Below are 20,604 nucleotides of genomic sequence, written 5' to 3'. Positions count from 1 at the left end.
GTCAATCTAAAATAGAGCGTAATAATCCAGTTACAATGTTTTGTAAACAAACCTTTTATGTAAGGTCTCATCTGTCTTTGAACTATTAGATTCTCAGCTGAAAAATACGGTGATATGAAAAATGCATGGCTTGTTCTTTGAATCCTCTCAGGGAAGCATCCAGATGGAGGCCTTTACAACAAGGGACCTTCCTACTCGAGTTATTCTGGGTACATAATGATGCCAAATATGAACAACGACCCATACATGTCAAATGGATCCCTTTCTCCACCCATCCCAAGAACAGTGAGTAACATGCTGATGCTGCAAATTATTTTCAGAAGTGTAAATTAATTTGTATTTCGGCAAATGGTTTCTTTTCCAAGCTCATTGGAAATGCTTTAAATACATATGGCCAGTTATTGCTAAACTAGAGCTATTAAGAGGAGTGGCTATTTTAATATAGAGCTTCTTTCAATGTCTTGCACTTGGAATTTTACCTTTTGGTTTATGGCTTTGGAGGAACAGATTCATGAAATAAATAAAGTTAAATCAGCATATCCTTGATTTTATGAGGATTGCTCTTTCTGCACTACCGAGAAGAAGAAAGTGACTTAGCCTTTCAGTTAATTAATAATTACATAGCTTTCAGCATCGTGAGCTGTCTGGAGCCAAAACTGTTTCAGGTCTTTCTAAGCTCGGTGGATAGGGGTGAGCTATTTTTACTTTATTGTGGAGGAAGCATCATCTGTTGATAACCTAACGAAAGCTATTCTTTTGTTGTCTCATGGCTTACTTAACTTTAAAAGTTATAAGAACACACTGGCATCATCTTTGCTTCAACATCACATTGTATTAAGAATTTCTGTTTTGTTACTTGGTGATACTTTTCTTGGCTTGAGAGGTGGAGTGAGCTCTTTTGTACCAAGATGTGTATGTGGTAATCTGAGAAGCATGTGAACCCCAAAGGTGGTAGAGTTTTCACTGAGGATCACCCCACCCAACTGCCAGTGCAAAACAGCTGTATGTGATTTGAGGGATTAGGGTTTTACTCTCACTGACCTTCATGGGGTCAAATTGAAGATCCCATGATGGATCCTGTGGTCTTTGTCTAATCTGCCTAGTGCGTTCATCAACTGGGAAAAAAAAGAAAAAGAAAACCCATCCCAAACACTTGAGAAGGTAGTATCATTGGTACCTCATGGAGCAGGTGCTTGATGAAAGCATAAAGGAGCACTAGCTGGTGATATACACGTTCCCGACACTAGGATTTCCGATGGTCTCGACCATCCAAAGGCCTCAGTCAGTGTAATGATAAGCATAGGAAGCCGAGTCACTTGGTGTTAAGCCTGTGATTTAGAAATTAAGACTTTTTTTTCCCCCACAAATTTAACAAGGATATTTAACTTCTCAGGGAAGAAGATTTATCTAATTTTCACATAGCAGCTAAAATGGAGGACTCAGGCTCTGTAATCTTGGTGATGGTTTGATGGTTGCTGTAGGAAAAGGTTGCTTCATATTCTAACAAGTTTTTCAAACGCTTACTGGTAGAGGTGCCTGTGTGACACACATGAACCTCTTGCTTGAAAAGGTGAATGAATGAATAAAAGCAAGTGGTGTGATCTTTAGAGACCACCCCCAAATAAATGCTTCTGTGTTAAAAATTTGAAGGAGACTTTGTGGAACTAAACTTACAAATTTGTCAGACACTCATTTTGTAGTTGAGCAGGTTTTTCATAGTTTAAGGGTAGAAAAGAAAAAAAAAGAGATAAAGGAGGATTTCTGTTGATGGCTTTTTAGAAGACAAAGCAAAACAGTGTCTTAGAAAACAGCTACAGGATAGTTGTATTCTTCACTGTGAACACAGTGTGTGTGAAGTTTATTCCCTATACCAGCTCCTTCTCCCTTCAAAACATTTTTTAAATTAAAAAATGTTGGATTTTTATAGATACTTTTTTAGACTATTGAAAATTAAGCTGCTCTTCCTATTAAATCCAGCATTCTGTCCTAAAGCTTTTTTTTTCTCAACCTTTCATTCTAAAATTTTGACAGAATGAAAAGTATTTATGTTTATGTATTTAAGCTTTGAGGTACAGCAAATCCAAGCAGCCATTCCTTGTGTAGAAAAGACCAGAATAAATGCTTCTGTCTGGGTGTGCAGTATGGGAAAGTGGTGTGGATGTGATCAGGAAATGGTTTGTTATCCACTACTGTTCTTTTATTCTGGTACCTATTAAATTGAATTTTAGTTTTTGCTATTTTTTTTTTAGGCATTCTGCAGTTTGCACAATTCCAGAAGCTTTTCAGTTTTAACCGCAAGGCTCTGTCAGATTTTTTTTTTTTTTTAGGTCTGACCAAAGTGAGTTACAATCATTGGTTTTTAATACCCAACAGCTGTTTTTAATGTGTCTGAGATCAAAAACACTTCACCGGAAGGCAGTCTCTTGCTCACCCCTCGCCATGGATATGCCTTCTTGCTCTTTAACTCTGTCCCTAGCGGGACTGTGTGTCACTGAGGTGCAGAATGACAGATTGTCAGGAAGAGTGTCTGGAGCAGAGTGACCATTTGTGTTTGGGCTTAGGATGAGCCGGCATCCCCTTGGCATCCCTCAGAGTCTCATTTGCATTACAAACAACTGCTTGTTTTTCACATCTGCCTCCCAACCTGTTGGGATGAGAACATCTGGGGATGAGGAGGTTGGGGGTAGGGTGGGTTGGGGTGGGGGGCTAACTGCCCCTTCCCTACCTGCCTCTCTCTGGAACTGTGCATGATCCCGAGTGCTGGTTTCTGCCACCTGACTCTCACAGAACATTGCTGCTGGAATCATAGTTTAGCAACCCAGTCTACTTTAACTCCCTTTTAGACAAATACTGATGGATGTCTGCTTGCACAACTTTGACCTGTGAACCTGAGTGTCATACTAGTTACCTATTTGGGAGAACTACCTTTGCCAAGGCAGGTCTACACCCCTCTCCCACCTCCACCCCTGCCCCGTAGCCCTTCTGAAGAACAGTTTTCATTGGCAAATTACTCCTGAAACGGTTGTTGTCAGGGATGGGCCTGTTACCAGAAATCTTGGATATGGGTCTCTGATAGAATTTAAAGAATTCTTTGTTCAGTTACGTACTGTACTTTCTTCTTAGTTCCAATCTATCTTAAGTCCCTTGATGTTGTTCGGTTCTTAAGGCATGATAAGCCTTGGCTGGTGTTGGCCTTGACAGAGAGAAGGAGATGCAGGTGCTTGTTAAATATTTTAGAGCGAGGGCCCTGGAGAGTTTATGTAAACCATACTCCCAAACCTTTCTTTCTCTGAACCTTATTCATGAAAATCCCTGTAAGCCAATGGTAAAGCATTAAAGGAGAAAGGGGGAAAAGGATTCTTTATATCCCTGCTTCAGTCCTGGCCATCAGGTGCCTGAACAGCAAGTGAATTGCCAGTTCAGCTGGCCTCAACACCAAGTGCCCAGTGCACTGCACGTTCATTTGTCTTGCATGCAGCCCCCAAAGTTTTAACACCTTAGCAGAGAAAGTTCTCATCTCTGCAGATGCCTGGGGGAAAAGCAGCAGACAGTGCAGGAAGCTGCAGCACCAAACCACAATAACACCTGGTCGATGCAGTGCTGCGAACTTCCTTGTTCTGGCTCTGTGTGATTGTTCTCCGAATGAATTTTTAGGTGGGAAAGGAAAATATTTGTGTTCTCATTTCAACTATTTCTTTCAAAACTTCTTATTTATTTTTAAAGTAGAAATTGCCATGTGGTGTTCCAGGATCTGCTTTTTCATTGTTTTAAATAACTAGGTTCTATTCTATGGCTTTGACCTGAAGGGAGTCAACATTTTGAATGCTGGTAAACGGAATAATACTTTATCTTCCTTTCTCTCTCTCTCTCTTTTTTCTATTTCTTTCTTTCCTTTTCTTTCTATTTGAAAGTCAGATTCACAGAGAGAAGGAGAGACAGGAAGATCTCCCATCCCCTGATTCACTTTCCAGGTGGCTGTAACAGCTGGAGCTGAGCCACTCTGAAGGCAGGAGCCAGGAGCTTCTTCCAGGTCTCTCATGTGGCCACAGGTTCCCAAGGCCCTGGGCTGTTTTCTACTGCTTTCCCAGGCCCAAAGCGGGAAGCTGAATGGGAAATGGAGCAACTGGGACATGAAATGGTGCCAATGTGGGATGCTGGCACTTATAGATGGAGGATTAGTCTGTTAAGCTACCATACCTGCCCCTGTTATTTTGTCTTACACTCTGTCCCTCATTTCTATTTACTTAACAACTGATTGTGTCACTTAAAAAAAAAGCATTGTTTATTTTTATTGGAAAGAGTTACAGAGAGAGGACAGACAATGTTGTGGGTGGGGAAGTTACATTGTCTGGAATTGAACTGATCAAGAGCTAGGAGCCAGGAGCTTTTTCCACGTCTCACATAGGAGCAGGGACCCAAGGACTTAGGCCTTACTCTGCTGCTTTTCCAGGACATTGCTAGGGAGCTGGATGAGAGGTGGAATAGCTAGGGTTTGAACGGGCACCATGTGGGATGCTGGCGCCACAGGTGGAGGGTTAGGCTCCTGTATCCAGGGTGCTACTCCAGTGTTATCGTTCACATCTACAAGTCAGGAGCTAAGATAGACTTACCTGTAAGTGAACACCACTGTCCATCGCATTGCCACATAGCTTTGCAAACACTGCGGTAACTAAAGAATCAAGGGCAACTGGGACATAGCTCATGGAAGATTTTCTTTGAGAAATTTGGGAAAGGATATATAAGGTGTTATTTATTTGAAAGGCTGAATCACAGAGGAAAAGATTCTCACCTGCTATTTCACTCCCCTTATGCCCACAGTGGTGTAGGCTGGGTCAGGCTAGTGCCAGGAACGCATCTGGGGTTCCCAGAGGAGTGGCAGGAACACAGGTACTTGAGCCATTATTATGGCCTGGTGGTGCATTAGCAAAAAACTGAATCAGACATAGAAGTTGGTCTCTGTCTCAGGCACCCTGATAAAGGACGTGGTATCACAGTCGGCAGTTTAAGGCACTGCTGTAACACACCCCTCACACAAGAGTTCTAAGGGGGAATTTCTTTCCACCTTACTACAAGCTTTTTACCACGACCTAGTGGGAAATATTTTAAATGTTCTAATTGTAATTGTATATTTTCATGAAGCTAAGAATGTTGAAATTTCCCTTTTTACCTCATTTCAGAAAGCGTGTTCTATCTCAGGTTTGAATGTGGATGACAAGAGACTATGTGGGAAATTTCCTCAGAGCTTGCAAACTCTAGGGTTTGAGCTCTTCATTGTTTCACAGCCACACAGTTGGAAAGGGGTCATAGGAATAATAGGGAACTACTGCCATCTTCTCTTCAAATAACAGCATCCCTCTGCTTATTCAGGTGTCCCAGGAGCCACATTGCATGTGGTCCTTTTGGAGATAATACTGTACGTACATAACTGGTCCTTACTCAGATATGTTTTTTTGTGAAAGCAGCTTGGAAAGTGTTCAGTAATTTCGCTAAAGCAAGACGGTTGAGCTGACCCGCAAAGTTTCTTAGTTTTGAAAGATTCTTCCAGTCTCGGGTTGTTTCTCATCAACCCTATTATCTTAACTCAGTCTATCCTATTATGGTTTAACTCTTTGTATGTTTGATTTTTTTTTTTTAGATACCAGGCCATTTCTTTCTGTGACTCCTTTTGTTCCCAATTTATGTAATATAGAGATAGTTGGAATTTTATAGAACCATTTTCTCTGATTTTGGAATAAGACTTAACATAAAGAGGAAATATGCCAGCTCTGTCTCTGGTCATCAGAAAAACACCATTTGTTTTACTCTCAGGTAAACTAGGACTTAACGTTGCATAAGCACCGTGTTAGGGGTACTAGCAGACTGAAGGTGGTTTTTTTATTTTATGAAGGGGTGTTCATTCAATGCTTGTCCTTTTTAAATTCATTGTTTTGTGATTATGTCAAGCTAGACCTGTCTTTATGAAGCTAATCCTGTGGATTCACAGTTGCTTCATACTGCTATTTTAGATCCAGCTACTTCTAGAAAATGCAGCAAATGGGGTTTTTTTAAATCATTAAAAAATATATTTTAGGTATATGATCATACAGGGGAAGAAAGAGCTTCCACCCATACTGTTGACTGCCCATATTCCCTCAGTGGCCAGGTCAGGGCCTAGGCTGAAGCAGGGGACGGAAACTCCATCCAGGTATCCCTGGTGAGTGGCAGGGACCCAGGTACTTGAACCATCACCTACTGCCTCCCAGGGTGCACGTTGGTTAGAATTGAGAATTGGGACCAGAGCCAGGGTTTAAAACATTCCGGTCAGTACAGGATGCAGATAATCCCAACTGGTATCCTAACTGCTGGGCCAAATACCTGCCCCTCAGGATTGGTTCTTAAATAATGAATTGTGATCTTAGGACTGCAGATCCTGCTGTATGCTCTTACATCATGTTAGGCATAGAAAGGATCCTTTCTGTAGGAGTTGGCATCTCAAAGCACTAAGAAACTAACAGCAAAGACAAGCTAGTTTTGAGGTTAGGTGTTGAAATTCACCAGAGAAAATGGTGGGGATTGAGCAGTGAGCTATGCGGGGAACAGGGATTGAGAGGTCAGAAATTCTGAGGACCAAGCAGACTGTTGGCAGATCTCTCCATGCTGCAGTTATCTGCTTGATGTATGTATATCACTTACACAGCTCACTGAAGGGTGGAGCTTACATGCCTTCAAAATAGGAGAAGAAAATTGAAGGACATTATGGAGCAAAGCAGCATTTTGTTTATTTGTGTGCTTGCTGCCATGTATAGGAGAAATGAGAGCGGAAGCCTTAGAAATGTGATTGGCTTTTGCAGCTAACTAAGGGCAAACAGAATTTTCTTAACAAAACAAAAAAGCACATTACTGATCATAATGTCTAGCTGTGCCCACAGTTCTGCAGAATCTGTGTTTGGTTTTCTTCATAGAAAGTGGTTGCCAGTGTTATGTTCCTAAAATGGCTCCTAGGGCTCTTGCACTGATAGAAGATGGATTGGGTGAAGGGGTAATGAGGAAAAAGCTCGGAGTGGCTTTAACGTTGCTTCAGCTTTCTTTTTATTTGTTGTCAGCTTCTGAATGAAACAGTCACCAAGACAGAACTTGAAAATATGACCTACTAAGATATTTTAAGTCTTTTATTATATCCTGGAAAACTTGGTAATAAAAGTTATCAGGTATCGATGATGGTTGGTCAGCTAGGGATGAACGATGTATCAGAGATTGCTGATGAGCTGCGAGGTGGTTGCAGTCTCACAGAATAGATACCTTTATGTATGGTACTTTTTTTCAGTTTCTAAATTATCTCTGTCATTCCAATGTTATACAAAACTTAACAGAGGAACTAAATATCTCTTAATACTTTGTTATCCACTGATTTGTTACCTCAGTGAATCAAAGAGCATTAGATGGATGTCTTTAATGAGGAAATCAAAGATGTGCCTTGTAGAAGGCAGCAGCTGTGAACAGTCAGCCAGGAGAGCCCACTAAGGGAATAGGAAGAAAAGACGGGGTCTGGGCCTTCTAGAGGATTGGTCGTTAGAAGTACTTATCTCTTACTTAGGTCCTGGAAACCTCATTGAAGAAATGGAGTTGATAGAAATGCTTTTTCAGAAGAGTACTTGAGATGAAAATATAATAGTTAATAAAAGGAAAACTATCTTCAAGTATGTTTTTATATTATGCAGTGAATGCTTTTTGATTTAACTTTTATACTCATCTAGAAAGGACTTTTTTTTCAATACCACTTAAGATATTTTTCATATATGAAAAGCTCCTGTTTGTCTTTTTTGATTGCATGTGGCAGCATCAGTGTTGGCTTTTCTAGGCCAGTGTGTTATAAACTGATTGTGGCCTTTGGCAGTGTTGGGAATTAAATTTTTGAGTCTTTATTAGGGTGAGGTAGGCAATGCCCTCCGAAGGCTGGCTGTATGGATGGAAATCCTGGATTGGATATTGAAGTGTGGTGCTGACTCTGTGGCCTCCTCTGAAAGCCCTAGGCCTCTCCAGTGCAAGCACTTGTATCTCTGTTGAACCAGATAAGGGGACAAACCCGTGTTCAGACGAGTTGGCTCCAAAACAGAGAACAGCAGGTCAGTTTATCCTGGTTTAGTTTCTTCTTCCAAATCACCAAAGACATGAGTCTCTCATCCTTGTAGAGAGTGAATGGTGTGAGGCTAGGTAGGGGAAACGCCACTGCTAGAGTAGCAAAGTTGTTCCTTGATTGACTGAGCTAAGGGAGAGGAAAGAAGGTGATCGTCCCTCTACTCAGGGATTCTTGATCACTGACTGTGGGCCAAGGAAAAAATAGTAAAATAAGTAAATAAAGATGTGAAAGGGGGTTGCAGCAGGGCACTGCTGTTGCTATGGGAATTCCTAGCTCCTGGTGCATTGCTGCCACCTATCTGTGTGTTTTCCTCATTGTGACATTTGGTCTCCTCATCTGGAACATGGCCACCTCTTGCACCTGTGGATGTCTTCTCTCTTGGCAGGGGACCAGCTGCCTCCGAGTCACTGGGGTTCTTGTTACGAAACTTTACTAATATCCTAAGTCAGAATCTTCAGGCAAGTCCCCTAAATGGACCTTTAACAGTTTCCCAATTGATAATAAGCTTTAAGGGCAAAAACACTGATGATGGTAGATACCCATTAATATAGTTTCCTGTGATGTAAATGACTTGCCAGTGTGTCACACCTAGAAACCAGTGGAGCTTAGGGCTTGATAGCCACGTGCTTTCCAAGCTCTCCTTGTCTTCACTCAGACCCTACCAAGGCTCAGATGAAAGCCACTGATGGTCCCTGTTCATTTCCAGTCAGACCTCATGAGGTTTTCTCCCTAAGTCCTTCCTCCACTAAAACAAAATGAAGCCTGAATTCTTTAGCATTATTTTGAAAGCTTTGTATAATTTCAGTGAAACTTATTGGCTTTGTTTCCAGAACTGCATCCTAAACCCTTTTCAAATCTGGATTTTTTTTTCCCAAAAAAGGTTATTTATTTATTTGAAAAGAAGAATATCAGAAAGAGAAAGGCAGAGTCACCAGCTTCACTCCCTACATGGTCACAACATCCAGGGCTGGCTGGCCCAAATTAAAGCCAAGAGCCTGGAATTCCATGTGGTTCTTCAACATGGGTGGCAGTGGCCCAAGCATTTGGGCCATCAGCTGCTCACTGCCCTCCTGGGGGTATTGGCAGGAAGCTGGATCAAGGAAGCTGGTGTTATGAGCAGTGGCTTAACTTGCTGTGTCACAACATTGCCCATCCCCCCACACACACTGCTCCTGCACCACTTCACCCTACCTGACCCTATTTTGGGACTTCTCCAGGTTCATCTCTGAAATGCCAATGCAACCTTGTCTATTCTTGAAGGTCCAGCATAAACGTTACCTTCTCCATTACATTCCTCTTGTTTTCACCACCAGTTGAGACCAACTACTCTGTCCTAAGGTCCCTGGGGTCTCTTCTTGGCCCTGTAGCCCAGGTGTTAAAATAGTGGGCTCTTCCTGTATGTATGTATGTATGTATTTTAAAAGGATTTATTTTATTTTTATTTGAAAGGCAGATTTTACAGAGGAGTAAGGAGACGAGAGAGAGGTCTTCTACCCACCAGTTTATCTCCCAGATAGTTGTAATGGCCAGAGCTGAGTTGATCCAAGGCCAGGAGGTAGAAACTTCTTTCCAGGTCTCCTATGCATGTAAAAAGGGTCCAACAACTTGGGCCAAGTTCTGCTGCCTTTGAAGTTCACAAGCAGGAGCTGGATCAAAAGTGGAATAGTTCAGACTCAAACCAGCAGCCATATTGGATGCTGGCAAGAGGATTAACCTGTGATGTCATAGTGCTGGCCACCTTCCCTGTTTTTCTTATGGATTGTTCTTTTATGATTGGGAGTTCTGTCTGAAACCTGTCATGCTATCTGTCATCAGATTGTTCACCAGATGTGTGTGAGAGCTATACAGTAAAATATTTTTCAAATTTTAAAAAATTCATGAATGTAAGGTAGCATCAGAAAGCAAATTCATATTTAAGAACACTTGCAAAATAAAACTCATGCTGAATTACAAAACTGAAATTATCTGCGCCTCAGGGTGCGTGAACCAGATGCACATTGTTGATAAATTTCTAGTAACCCTGTATTGCAAATGAGTGGGCTGAGGTGTAGAGAGGGCTGAGAGAAGACATAGGGAGGCCTTGAAAGGGCTGAAGGCCACTGTGATACAGGCCAGGAAATGGCAGGTCTGCTAAAGTAGGTAATTGGCTGTGATCACACAGCCAGTGAGTAGTGGTGTCCTGATTGCCGGGTACTCTCTGTGACTTCAATTTCTTATTACTCTCACAGGCGACAGAAGATGCTTGCTTGTTGCTGAATCGGTGAACTTCTCATTAGTAAGATGGAAAAGATTTAACTTAGGTGTAGGGGGGAATTATGAAAGTAAAATGATATAGCTTATGAAACAGATTTCTTTAACATTTTTGGCAGTGAGTGGTATCTTGTTGCTAGAGAACTTTCTGTACCGGCTACATGCAGAAAGAGAGCTGTAACAAAGATGCTGAGTGTTCTCTCTTGGGAATGAGAGGGCAGTGTCAGTGGAAGAAAGGGATTTAGAAACGGTGTCCAGGTTTGAAGACATTTGTGAGCTTGCCTTAGGGGTTAGCCAGTGTTTTCACTTTTCTCCCAAGAAAACAAAAACCTAAGTAACACGGTGAGCATGTTTTTGGCCCAGCCTGATCTAATAGAAATCACCAAGGCCTCACAAAATCACTCTACTGACCCAAAAACCTTTTCAGACCTTGACTTGCATGCAGCCTTGGTATGATTATCAAATGAGATGAAACATGTCCAGGGTGCTATGGCCGTAGACTGATATGATTAAAGTCTATAAGTTTTAAAGAAACTAAGATTAAGAATAAAGAAATAAAGTATACTGCCCAGCAATAGGGGTAGTATGGTAATGTACTGCTAATATACTAACACGCATGCAGTATATGGTCAGTGTGCTTTCCAAGCATTACTTTTGCTGTTACTAAATTCTTACTGTAACACTGGTGATGTGGATGCTATCAGTTGTCACATGTTTGGCACACAGAGATTACTTGATTGCTTTAGTGAGTGACATAACTTGAATTCAAAGCCAGTTATGCCTCATTTCAAGCGTCAAACTCAGGAGGGTGATGGCATTGCGGTGATGGCATTGTTGTGCAGCAGGTTGAGCTATGGCGTGTAACACCAAGATCCTGCATGAGTGCCATTTCAAGAGTCCCCGTCAGTCTGCTTGCAACACCGTTTCTTGCAGATGCATATGGGAGGACGACAGAAAACAGCTGAGTATGTGTGGCCTTCCCAGCCTCCTTTGGGGAGCATGGCAGTTCCAGCCTCCTGGCTTGCACCTGGCCTGCCCCTGGCATTTGCCGCCCTCTGCAGAGTGAACCAGTGGATGAAAGATCATCTCTTGACGCCCTTTCCTCTCCTTCTTTGAAATAAATAAATCATCTCTCTTTTTTATAAGGGTGTTGCCTATAAGCATTTGGTCAATAAACTGCTTAGAGGATTAGAAGCATCTGCTGTGTTTTATTAAATGTAAGCAGCTAAGCTTTAGTGATGGCTTAAATGACAGGTTTAGAGGATACTTGAACATTGTCTTCTGGTTCATTCAACACATAACCATGCAATTGCTCAATGTTCTTGAAAATTCCCAGAAAATATTTGTTCCTTTGGTGTATCAGACTTATTTTGATGAATGTCTGATTTTTATAGGGATCCCTGTTGCTGACTCAATGGGGACAGTGTCACCAAGTCTTAATTATTAAATAGATTAGGTTAATCAAAGAGCTGTATAACCACAGATTTTGTGATTCTTGGAATCTGCTGATAAATAATGTTGCTCCCATACTCCAAAACAACTGAGCATTTGTGAGCAAAAATATGCTACTACAGAGTGTTATTTGCACAATAATCAATTAAAATGTGGTATGCACTTCATTTTTAGGAGCAGTTAGTGGTGATTTTTGTGGTAATATGAGTTAGATTAAGTAAGAGAAATTAGTTTAGTTAACTGTAATTGTAATCATTCCTGAAAAATTGCAACAGCAAATTTCCTATAAAAAGTGAAGAAACTTTTTGTTAAGGAGATATTTGTTAGGAGCAATCTTTTTGTCTCTCTCAAAAGGAAATATGTTATCATTGTGGGTTTCAAAGTTATATAAATAAATAAAGTCAGGGGAAACCCATGAAAGAGCAGAAAATATAAGTAAAAAGCACCTGCATTTCTGTCAGATAATGGTGTTTCATTTTGAAATACATATTTTCAGTAGTTCTTTCTGCATCTGTGCTTGTGATATGAGCTTTTATGTAAATGGATTCAATATTCACTTATAATCATTTTTATTAGAAATATATTATGAATGCTCACTTTTCTACAAGAATATAAACCTAAGTCATTCATTTTAATAATGGCGTAGATATCAGTTATATGACTATTTCAATTTATTGATTTTTTCCCCTCAGTTACAGAGGTAGGTTTTTTTTTTTTTTTTTAAGATTTATTTATTTGAAAGTCAGTGTTAACATGCTGTGAAGGAGACTAAAGGAGATCTTCCCTCTGGTGGTTCATTTCCCAGATGGCCACAATGGCCAGGGATGGGCCAGGTTGAAGCTAGGAGCCAGAAACTTCCTCCAGGTGTCCCAGGTGGGCAGCAGAAACTCAAACATTTGGGCCATCTGCTGCTCCCCAGGCTGTTAGCAGAGAAGTGGATCAGAAGTGCACCAGCACCCATATAGGATTCCACTGTTGCAAATGCCAGCTCGTTTTCCTGTTTGGTTGTCTTTAATAATGCTGTAAGGACACTGTGTTAAAATATATTTCTCTCTAATCTGTTTTTGTTGATGTGAATTACCAGTTCGTGTCGCTCTTGATTTAGGAAAGCTTTTCACGTGTAAAGCATATTAGCAATTTTGAGCTCTTCTTTCTTAGTGGTATTTTGAAACTGTTTCACACAAAATCATAATGGTTTTCTGTTGCTTTGCTTCTGCTCAGTTGAGATCCACCTGTTGTGTAAACAACCGACTACTTAATGCAAGGAGGTGCTTTTCATCTTCAGTTTGGCTCATTATTTGTGCTTCATTTCTGGAAGGAAGATGCTTGTGATAAAGCTCTTTTGACCCTTGCATGGCACAGCACCCAGAACATACACTGTATGCCAGTGTGCTAATTAAAAGATGATCTCTGTTGTGATTGTCATCTAGTTGAATGGGAGTCCTAACTAATCCTAAAGTCGAGGATTAAACACGTTTCCTGACAGGTTAAAGACAAATGCCGAATTGTTTGCTTCAGGAATGATTTATCATTCGTTCCATAAATACTCTTCCGAGACTTCTTTCAGCAAACGTAATGCAGAGCCTCCTCGTGGATACCTGGTGATAAGGACAGTCACCACCTCCTGGGATTTACAATACACTGAGGCACTGGAGTGAATGCCCCAAAGGAATGCCAGTGGAGTGGGTAGAGCCGCGCCCAGGTCATCATCCCAGGGCCTTACTGCTGGTGCCAGCGGCTCCAGGGGACTACAGTTTTTATATGTTCTTTCTTTACCTACTTTCATACTTTCAGTTCAGGGTGGCCCATTCAAAACATGGTCCTCAGTCTGTTCTGCTTGCTTGAACATGGTTGTAGGGACGGCTGTGTTTGGGATGAACCAGGAAAGTTGTTGACAAACTTTTTTTTTTAATTAAAAAAGCATGCATATTAAATAACATAAGGCTGTTTGAGACAAGAACACATAACCATTTATTGAGCATTTTAAATGAGCAGGTTTATAGACATGGCTGCCACATAAACTGATGGTTGATAGGAGTCAGGGTTAGGAGTTACACTCCTTGTCTTCACATTGCTGATATTGGTGTCAGTGTTTCATTAGCATCACTCCCAGAGACCTTTACCTGTACGACAAGCTGTGTGTGCTCTTTGCATTTGGCTGACTGCAGTTACAGTTGGGCAGACAGAATCACATGCACGTCGACAGGTCTGCTTACACGCTAGGTGATGAAGAACCACTTGTGGTGCATCTTGAATGCCTGAGCCCAGAATCAGGATCAGCCAGTTAAACAGGTCATAAAATGGGAAAATTACATTAACCTTTTGGTTTCTGTATATTTATTCACAAAACTGATCAACTTCCTGGCATCTTAAAGCCAGTTAGAAACACAGCTGATGACTTATTTCCAAAGTATTAACTAATTTCGCAGCTGGGTCCCACAGATAGGAAATACTTGATCAAATCCATGTCAGGGAAGCACTGTAGTGCCAAGAATAAGGTGTCAGTGGAAGTCTCAGAATGTAGGTCTAAGCAAGTTGGACTTCACATCTTGGGTCCTATTCAGTGAAAAATGAAACTCAAAACTAAAGTTAAGTAGTGTAAGATTACATTAACTAGATTTTTATGAGACTTTTTTCATACCTAACTGGGGAAACTAGAGGTCAAATATCAAGAAAAAAATGGAGACTTTCTGTCTAATGGTGGGAGAAATATGACATTTAACCTACACATGAGAAAATAGTTCATCATTCAGGCACAGCTGAGATGTTTATTTTGGTTTTTGTTTGTTATTTTAATAGCGCTAGCGTGCATGCAGCAATGACTGCATTATGAAATTTGAAAATATTTGACTATCTAAGAAAATTTTTTAAAAATGTTTAAAAAATAATTTTACTGATCTTACCGTATGTAGAAAAAATATGCTGACATGGAGTCAAACTCAGGAACACATCTCCAGCATCTTGCAGTTTTGGGTTTTGTGGACTAAGGGACATAAAGTAAAATCAATGTATTTTCCTCATTAAGAACAAAACAAAAAAACCCATGCGCAACTTTGTGTCAAGCCTTTGAACTGACTCAGAAGGAACCACATTTGTCTCTCCTGTGTTTTGTCAGCGCGGGATCATCAGCAATCACCTGGTAATTTTGCCTTTAGAGAGTTTTTTTCTGCTGTACAAATGAAGCAAGGCCTAAGACATGGGAAAGGTAGCAAGCATAATCAGAATTGCTTGTGCCTGGCTCTGGGAAAGCATCTTCTGTGTTGTTAACCTTCTGTGGTCCCAGGACCATAGACTTAACACCCAGGAAGATCTGAACGCAAAACCTGAATAATTCCATTGGGTTCAGTGGCCATCAATGAACCATGCATACTTTCTACTTTCCTCCTCTTTTCACCCTCCCAGGAGATTCCTAGAATCCTTTGTCTCCAGTTTTTCAGCTGTTTAACATTTTGGTACCTTAGTCTCAAAAGTACACACAGACACATATTTTAATTCTAAAGGCTGCGAGACAGAGGTGGTTCACCCTTCAGATGCCAGCATTGGCCATGGCTGGACCAAAGCCAAAGCTGACAGCCAGGAACTTCTTGCAGTTCTCCCACCTGGTGGCAGGGACCCTGTTATGAGCTATCACAGGACGTTACTAGAGGCTGGAGAAAAGCTTTGAGTTACATCCAGTTATTTCAGTGTGAGATGTAGGCATCTTCACCATTAGGCTGGATGCTCACTGCCAGCATTTGGGTGTGTTAAAGTTACCTTCACATGCAAGGATTCAGCCACTGATGGTTTTAGTTACAAGGCACCTGTACTGAAGGGTTCTTGCATTCTGGCTTTTCTCATTTGTTAACTGGGGAAGAGTCTGCTTACTTTGTTTCGCAGACATTTGTGGTTTTATTATTTACATACAGTTCACATGCTATACAGCTTACTCACTTAAGATTACAATAGTTTGTAATATATTCACAGAACTATGTAACTCACTACAGTCCTTTTTACATTTTCCTCTCTTTGGAAAGTAGCCCCATTATCCTTCTTCATTTGTCATCCCCTTATCTCCCTTCCCCTCAGAGCCCTCCAGGGCTGAGTAGACAGTTGTCTATTTTCTGTCTCAGTGGATCTCCTTTGTTTGGGGCAGCTTGTGAGGGTGGACTTGTGTGCACATGTAATTGATCATATGCACAGAGAGCTCCACATCGTACACGTCGTTCTGCTTGTGACTGGCTTCTTTCACTTAGCATGCCAGCATCAGTCTGCATTCGTGATGGATGGTGAAGTCAGAACCTCATTGCTTTTCCACGCTGGCTTTTCCTAGCGGCATCTTGCTTTCCAAAGGCAAGCTCTGTCTGACAGTAGCAAGAGCATCACAGTCAACAAAAGCCACTGGCTTAGTAGGAAAGAAAGTCAGAGGTCTTTGATTAGTGATTTAAGGTGGTGGGAGGATTTTTTTTTTTTTTTTGGTTGCAGATCCTTACCAGTAAAAATATCTGGCCATTGTATATTTATGAATTATATTCTCATTATATCTGAACTATGCAATTATCTAATGACTCAGATAAGAGTATACATGTCAGGTAATGTTTATGGTCATTGATTAAAGCTGAGAATTCTTATTTCACATAAAGTTAACAATCCCTAATTATCTTGGTCAGCTTCTTGTCAAGTCTTGTCTCATAGATTTTAGCTCAAATGTAAGCTGTTAAAGAGCTGGCATTAGAGGAGGCACTGTCAGCACTGGGCACTCTTGATGTGCATTTATATTTGCATTAACATTTTCACTCAGCTTGGCACTAATTTTTTTTTTAGATTTATTTTATTAATTTTATTGGAAGATCCTCTGTCCGATGATCCACTCCCCGATTGGCTACAATGGCCAGAGCTGTGCTGATCAGGAACCTGGAGCCTCTTCCGAGTCTCCCACGTGGGTATAGGGTCCCAAGGCTTTGGGCTGTCCTCTACTGCTTTCCAAAGCCACAAGCAGGGAGCTGGATGGGAAGCAAGGCAAGGCTGCTGGGATTGAAACTGGTGCCCATATGGGATCCCAACGTGTGCAAGAGGAGGACTCCAGCCAGTAGGCTACTGCGCTGGGCTTGGCTTGGCTTGGCATTCTTGACCACCATGTGGCCTACAGGGCAAATAAGGACTCACTGGAAATCTGCATATTAAATATTATTGTAATGCTTAAAACTTTTCATATGAAGATGCTTTTTGGAATGGTGTCTTCTTCCACAGTGGATAATGCTGTGTCCTGTTTCAATGGTGCACTATATCACCCTTCTTTGAATGAATCACTATGGAATTGTATTCCTGCTTCCCCAGCAAAATCCTGACAATTGGCTGTGTTTGTGTTTCATATGAAGGTTTGCTTTCTAAAATATTTGTATATTTGCCTGAAAGGCAGAATGACAACAAAATTGAGGGTGGGGGACACGGGCAGAGGGGGTACAGGGGAGGAATCTCTCATCGATTGGTTCACTCTCCAAATGCCCACAAGAACTGGGGCTAGTCCAAGCTGAAACCAAGAACCAAGACCTCAGTCTGGCTCTCCCACATGTGCGACAGGAATTTGAATACTGTGACCATCATCTGCTGCCTTTATAGGCACATCAGTAGGAAACTGAGTCTGGGTTGAAAAGCCGGGGTTGCCACATCTTGAGCTAGCCCTCCGAATTGGGATACTGGCATTGTAAGCCATGGTTTAACTCGCTGTGCCACACACTGGCCTCCATTGTGAAGTTATTTGTTTAATGAGATGAACAGATTACACAACTTTCATAGGGCCCCTTCATTTTGCCTGGTTTTGGTTTGGTTACCATATGAGCTTCCTGCTCTGGGTGTGCTGCACTTCAATGTGAGATGAGGCTCTTTCAGCCCAGTGCAGCCCAGCTGAATTACATCATCTGAGGTTGTGCTTCCTGCTGACCTTGTGGTATCTCACCCTTCTTGTGGCCTGCCCCCCAGCAGTTCTGTGGGAATACTGCTGCCTTCCTTCCCCCTCAATTCGAAGTCTGCACTAAGGCACTTGCTGTTTCAAACCAAAGATGACGCTCTGTGTGCAGGGGACGAAACTGCTCAGAAAGAAAGCATTGTGCTCTCTGAGTCAGTCTTTAGACTTTGAGGAGCATGTTAAGAGTTGGGCAAGGTTGACATCTTCTTGTGGTGCTAGATGGCAGGACTCTGCCAGGCACCCCGAGTGATCTGCCTGGGAAAAGACAGAAAGGCTGTTTAAAGTCATCTCTAAATAACAAGAGTTGCTTAACAAAAGTCTGACCAGCTTCATTCTTCAGTGAAGAAATAACCAAAGGAAATGGGCTCCAATTGTTGGAAGAATTTAAGTTGGGAGAATTACTAGGGGAAGGAGGTAAGATAAGAGGGCATAGAGTTCAGAAACATAGGAATGGCTGATCAAAGGAAAATGGCATCTGATTAGTTAAAGGTTTTAAGAGGAAATGTTTGTTGTCTGCCATGGTATACCTGGAGGGATCGGCAGACCTTAGGCTGCTCCAAGTTGACTTGTTGCTCCAATCCACTCCCCACCCTGATTATCTCCCAACTCCTCACCTCTGAGGCAGCTTTCTCTTTTCAGTAAGCACTATGTGAAGCCTCCAGCTCCTTCAAGAAACTCCATTCCTTCTTAGGAATAAGTAAATTGGACATCAACTAGCCGATGTTGTCTAATGGGCCTCCTGTGTACGGTTACAGCATTGCCACCTGTGTCCACGATCCAGTCACGGAGATGTTGGCTGGGAGGCAGTTTTAGCAGCACCGAGGATCCAGAGCTCCCAAAGCTGCAGAGCCGTCTGAGCTGCTGGTAGAGGGCCTCTCCCTAGGCTGCGGACCAAGCACAGTGCTGACTTTTCTCATGTGCTGCCCCAGGGACTCAAGTTCAAAAATTCTATGTGGAGGCTTGTCTGAGGAAGAGCTTTGGAGTACATTGTGCCCACTGGGCAGAATTTAGGAGAAGCCAAAGATGTGCCTGTGAGTGGGGTTCTGGGATCCTCCAGCCCCCTCTCAAACCTTCCTGGGGAAAGTCTCTAATGCTCCCAGTAGCTGCTTCACTGGAGAAGGCCAGTGAGAGACTCAGGGAAAATATTTTTTTGCCTGTTACACTGAAATTAGATTGGGACCCTGGGATGTAGAAAATGTGATAAGCTTATTAGAAATACAAGCCAGAGAAAAAACTTTCTGAAGATGGTAAAATGAAGGAAAAATGCCATTTTTTTCCAGAGGAGAAAAACCTAGATTTTTGAGATGCTGTGGTTTATGGTTTAGTTTTTGTTTTAGTTTTTTGCTAGATTTTGATTTTGTAATTCTCAATTCATGCAGCTTGCAAACCTTCCGCCCAAACTATAAATAAACCTCAAACAAGAGATCAAATCTGAAACCTGGTTAACTGAAGTGGGTAGGCTGTTAACAGAGTTTTCCAGTTCCATACGGTTTCAGACAAATGTTTCAAAGGAAATTTACAGTTGGATACCTTACAACCCAGCCTATTGATTCAGAATCCTAACAGACAAAGGCAGCTTTTGTTCCCCAATTATGTGGAGTTTTTCAGAACTAAGAGGTTTTGTACAAAATGAAAGGAGGTAGTTACTTCACTCATTTCTTCGATGTCCAATGAGTTTCAGAATTTTGGAAATTGTGAATTTTCTGAAATTTTTCCAAGTAGGTTTGGAAAAATGGAAGACTCGTGGGATGGTTCACTGATTGCTGTCTACATCAAAGTAGAGCATATTTGAGGAGTGCACTGTGTTAGGTGAGGTGCACGTCATTTGGGGAAATTCTTTGAAAATTCTTCCCCACATCCTCTCTACTCCATCCTGGAATTTCTATACAGGGCTGAGCGTCCTAATTGGGACCTACATTTTGAAAAGCATTGGTTTAAGTACAGGAATTCCAGCAGGTTTTCTTTCCAGCTGCGAAGGCTGCTGAACACAAGTCATACTGGCTGTAACTCACTTAGAGCCTTGATAATGTCTGTAATGAGTGACCTGCACGTTTTCATGTTGATTTTAAATTCAGCAATGGATTAATTTTTAAGTCAGCAATAGCTTCACTTTTGTTTTCCATGTTAAGAAAAAAATATGGAATATTCACTTTAATATTTTGCCTACAATGTCTCTTTAAGAATTTTTCTGCCTGTTTTCCCTCCCAGTGACTTCAGATTTTGATTCACATATCAAGGTGTGATCTAAGCAGACTAATTTGTATCTTTGTACCTGGAGCCGGGATTGATAACCTCTGTTGATTTCTGTACTCTTCCTTGTCTGTTAATAAGGAATCATGCAGTTAGAGTTTCCAGAATAAGCCTGTGTTTTATTAAAGATACAAATTACAGCTGTGCTCAGGTGAGAGGAAAGGGCATGGGGGAGGTGCGACCAGCTGTGCCTGTGCCACCTTGCATCAGGTGTCTGCAGAGCCCTCAGCCCAGCACAGGTGAAGAGTTCCTTTCCCAGTTGAAATCACTTAGCCTAACCTTTTCATTTTACCCTCTTGACTTGAAAAAGTGTGTATTTAGCCATCAGTTCATTTTGTGTGGTCTGAGTTTTAAAATGCCCCTGCTGTTTTTTCCATATGAAAAACATGTTTTTCATTTGTGGAAACTTATATAATTTTTTTCCCTGGGTTTTTCTTTTGTGCTGCTTTAAATGAAAAGCAAATGTATTTCCCTCCCCTTCATTCTTCCTTCTCCACCCCCATCTTTGCATGTTCCAATTACAGAGTTGTGAAAATAAGTCATCTTTCGGCTTTTGTTACTTTAAAACAGCTATCGGTGATGTCAGAGTCAATAC

The 20,604-nt window shown here is 41.5% G+C and overlaps 1 protein-coding gene across 7 annotated transcripts in view; it reads left to right on the top strand.

Moving 5' to 3' along the window:
* Window positions 1-20,604, top strand: part of LEF1 (lymphoid enhancer binding factor 1) — a 124,653-nt gene that overhangs the window by 4,940 nt on the left and 99,109 nt on the right. For all 7 annotated transcript variants that reach the window (XM_040967401.1, XM_040967399.1, XM_040967402.1 and 4 more), the window contains exon 3: window positions 152-285. In XM_040967401.1, the coding sequence (XP_040823335.1) occupies window positions 152-285 (134 nt within the window). The remainder of the gene's footprint in view (window positions 1-151; window positions 286-20,604) is intronic.

This window comes from Ochotona curzoniae, unplaced genomic scaffold (genome assembly GCF_017591425.1).
Source record: "Ochotona curzoniae isolate NIBS_2020 unplaced genomic scaffold, NIBS_Ocur_1.0 scaffold_4506, whole genome shotgun sequence".
NCBI lineage: Eukaryota > Metazoa > Chordata > Mammalia > Lagomorpha > Ochotonidae > Ochotona > Ochotona curzoniae.
The sequence above is the reverse complement of the archived record's forward strand: the minus strand, read 5'-3'. Positions and strand labels throughout refer to the sequence as shown.